This window comes from Anoplophora glabripennis, unplaced genomic scaffold (assembly GCF_000390285.2).
Source record: "Anoplophora glabripennis isolate ALB-LARVAE unplaced genomic scaffold, Agla_2.0 scaffold691, whole genome shotgun sequence".
Taxonomy (NCBI): Eukaryota; Metazoa; Arthropoda; class Insecta; order Coleoptera; family Cerambycidae; genus Anoplophora; species Anoplophora glabripennis.
The window spans coordinates 254,923-258,887 of NW_019417023.1; the positions used below are offsets into that span (position 1 = coordinate 254,923).

The 3,965-nt window shown below is 33.7% G+C and overlaps 1 protein-coding gene across 1 annotated transcript; it reads right to left on the reverse strand.

Annotated features, from left to right (window-relative positions):
- Positions 1-1,355: 1,355 nt before the first annotated feature.
- Positions 1,356-3,899, reverse strand: LOC108911126 (the record flags this gene model as incomplete). Its single annotated transcript, XM_018715963.1, has 3 exons — positions 1,356-3,488; positions 3,544-3,699; positions 3,756-3,899. Coding segments are annotated over 3 exons (2,414 nt in total), but the record flags the coding sequence as incomplete, so codon positions are not given.
- Positions 3,900-3,965: the final 66 nt, after the last annotated feature.

Consider the following 3,965-nt stretch of genomic DNA (forward strand, 5'->3'; position numbering starts at 1 on the left):
ATTTATGTACAGGATGTTCCATAAAACTGACACAGGTGTACCAGATTTTCCCTTATTCATTTTGTTAATTTTTTCATGGAATCTTTTGATGAAAAGTTGTATATTTATTGACCAGCCGCTTTTTAGAAAATCTATATATGTACTGGGCGTTCCACAAAATTGACCCACATCTGCTGAATTACGGGCAATTTTTTCCTTTTTCACTTTTAACTTTGTCTTTATTTACTAGAGTCTTTGAATGAAAAATTGTATATTTATTAACCAGGTGTCTTTTTGAATCTTTATACTGGATGTTCCACAAAACTGATCCAATTACCAACAGAACGAAACTTTCCTTAGGTATATTTGTTTCCATTTCTACAGTTTGTACTGAAGTCTGCAATATTTTTATGAAAAATCTTATTCCCTACTAACCACATGTTTTTTGCAATTTATGTACTGGGTGTTTCATAAAACTGACACAGGTGGACTAGGTTTTTCCTTTTTCATTTAACCAGATGCCTTTTTTGGAAGTTTGGAAGAAACTTTTCTTAGTCTTTCCCCGAGCGGGGCCTACTCTTTTTTGAAAAACGTTCTCATTAAACTTTTATATACGGGGTGTTTAAAAACTAAAGTACAGGGTGTTTCAAAAAATGTTATATTTACTAACCAGCGAGGAGAGCACCGCGGAGCGGTGCTCGGGCCGCGCGCAGCGCGGCTCGAGGGCCGAAGGCCCGAGAGAAAGGTCAAACTTCGCGTCAGCGAAGTTTGCCTACCATTCTAGTCAATATATATCAGCACCTCAGGGGTCAGCTATATTAAGTCATAATTAGTAAATTTTACAGGAGAAGCATATAAAACTTTTTTTCAAATTCGTAACAGTCTGGTACCTTTAAACGGTTAATTATTAAAATTTTGAGATTTCACATTTTGTAAAGAATGGGTGTTCTTAATAACCACTAACAAAAATTTAAATAAAACATTACCATTTTCAAAAAAAATGACTTAATACTTTTAAATTTTTTCAAAAACTTGACTTAGTACCTGTTACATGACTTAGTACTAAAATATTAAGTCAATACATTTAATGAGACTGACTTGATATTAAAAATACTGTATCGGAACGAACAGAAAAAAAAATCTTATGGCTGTTGATTATAGTGTTTTCATACTTTACCTCAATTTTTTGCTATTTTAGTTGTTTCTCCCTTTTTGGACAAACTTTTCACCAAATCATTTTTAGATTTTATTAAGAGATCTGAATTAATAAACACCTTTAACTTTATTACCATTTATTGAAAAATACACTATTTTTTTTACTATTAACATAACGAACTTTCGGTACACAGAAAAAAATTAGCAAAAAGGGGTTAAAAAATAAATAAATAGAAAACATTAATTATCATCAGCTTCGCCTGTCTTCTCACTATGAACTAGATTCTGGTAAAATGGGTGAAAGACCTTTGGTACCCATTTAAGAAGGTTTTGTAAATTTTGGTACTTCCTTGTGGTTATTGGATTTGAACTATTTCGTATAATGGGTATATTTTCGAGCTGTGAGGTGGGGTTACGACGGTTTCTGTTTAGATCGAGTTGGGAAAAATCATCATCAAAATTATTTTTGTAATACAAAATTCCATGACTTTCAGAATTAACTTTTAAATGTATGGCCTTAGATATTAGAAACAATTCTCCGTCAATGTTTTTTTTTCGGGAAATATAGGATGATTGTGAGGCGGTGTAAAGACTTTTAAAATCCTTAAAATCCGTAGTTTCCATTCCAATGACATGAAAGGGCTTGTTCCGGCTTGCTATTCTAGCAACTTGTTGCCAATCCCATGGGGTCATTATTTGGAATTGTGGTTGTTTTTTTGTTGCCCTTTCAATCATTGAATGGTCAGAGTCAGCTTCTAAGTGGGTGTGACCTCTTAAGAGGAACTTATGATTTATAACTTTAAGTTGAGGAAAGAGTTTGAGAATATAAAAATAGCAGATGATCATGGCTAAGTTCCGGTTTTGTGATGGACAGTTGTCGGACCATATAGTCAGTTCTTCTACATCATTTCCTATGGCTATCTGTGCCCATTTTAAAAGGCAAGACGCCATTTCATTAACACCTCGCCCAGCAATCGATTCGTCCCACATACAACAATACACATTTTTTTTAGATGCGTCATGTATGGTGTAATTAAATGTCCACAACTTTAATGAATAAAAATTTTGTGCGTTCGTAAGCACTGGTGTAGGGAGACATTTTTCAAGGTCGACCATTATGACCTTTTCTTTTAAATTTTCCAATGATCGCTGTTTGTCAATTCTTTTTAACTCGTATCTCTTAGTGGCTTCTTTTAAGTGCTCATCGTATTTTTGCTGAATGAACATTCTGTCATTTAATGTTGACGAATCCCTGAGCTGAATCTGTAAATAATCGCACTCATCGCAGGTATCATTATAAGGTGACTTAAATGCGTAATTGAATTCGGTATTAAAAATTTCATTGTAGATCCACTGTTTTGCAATACACTCGTTTGGGATGTTCCTGTCTTGACATTCTTCTTTGTAAAGTTCATACATTTTAGTTATATTTAAATGGGATCCTAAATATTTTTTCACAGAATTTTCACGCCTGTAATGCGACTCCTCAACCGGAAATTTCATAATATGTTCTCGGATACCGTTTTTAATATCTTCACTAGTTTTATTGGGAGGAACTTTTTTTCCCCGCTTATCTTCTATAACTATTCCACCATCTCCTCTTTTGGCTAAAGCGGTTCTTACAAAACTTTGCGAAATATCAAGAGTATGCAAAAAAAATGTTTTACAAACAGGAGTAAACAAGTTATTTTTTGTAAAGGAATAGTAAAGCGACTGACTTCTCTTTCCTTGTCTTTCTCCCGTTCTTACTCGTCGTACTTTAACGTTTTGTACTTTTACACAAGAAGCTACAAACTGGCGTTTTTGGTTTATATCAGCTTCTACAGACCAAAATTGTTTCAAAATACCCTCACGCTCATCTTCGCAGAAATTTTGTTGGCATTTTATTTTGCAATTTAAATGACATGGGGGTCCAAGTTTACGGGCTCTTACCACTTTCTTATTCTTCGAAACATAGCATTCACCTGAGACTCTCTTTGTCTTTCTAATAGTGGACTTCCAATTCCTATAATTACGTTTTCTTTTTCTTGTGGCTTTATGCACTACCTCATTTTCGGTTTCTGTATTATGTTCACTTGAAAGGGATATGGAATCGGCTGACGTCCCTTTGTGACTTTCAGATTTATCAGAACATGCATAGTTTGGATCAGCGTCAGAATCGTCAACGGGGCTATCTGCACTTGACGAATAGTCTACAATGTTACATTTATTAGATATGTTGTTGTTATTAGTAATATCATAATTGTTAGATTCGACTATAAGTATTTCGTCACGTTCGTTAGATGCAGTAGTATTCAAACTTGTAAGACTTTTATCTTCTTCATTTATTATAACTTCAATATTTTTGTCCTTGACTAAAAAGAAATTGGGTTTAATTCTACTTTTTATAAAACAAACTAAAATTCTTACTATATCTATTGGATTCAAAGATAAGTGTTTCATCACATTCGTCAGATTCAGTAGTAAGGGATAATGCATTTAAGCCTGAAAAGTTGATAATTTTTTCGTTGATAATTTCGGAATCTTTACATTTGTCGTTTATTGCCATAAGATATTCTCCTTTGCCTAAAAAAATATTTTCGTTAGTCATAAAACAAACTAAAGGAGTGTTAGGAACCTACATTTTGATATTTTCAACATTTGGGATTCCTCCGGTACAATGTATTGTGATGTACTTTCAACCGTGATTTCTGAAGCACAGCAGTCATCTTGTTCCACTGGTATGCCCTCTATAGCCACAGTTGGGCGAAAACGGGATGAAACTTCTAAAACAATAATTGCCTTTAAGCTTTTTCACACATGAATAGCAGCAGGTATTAAGTCAAAAAAAT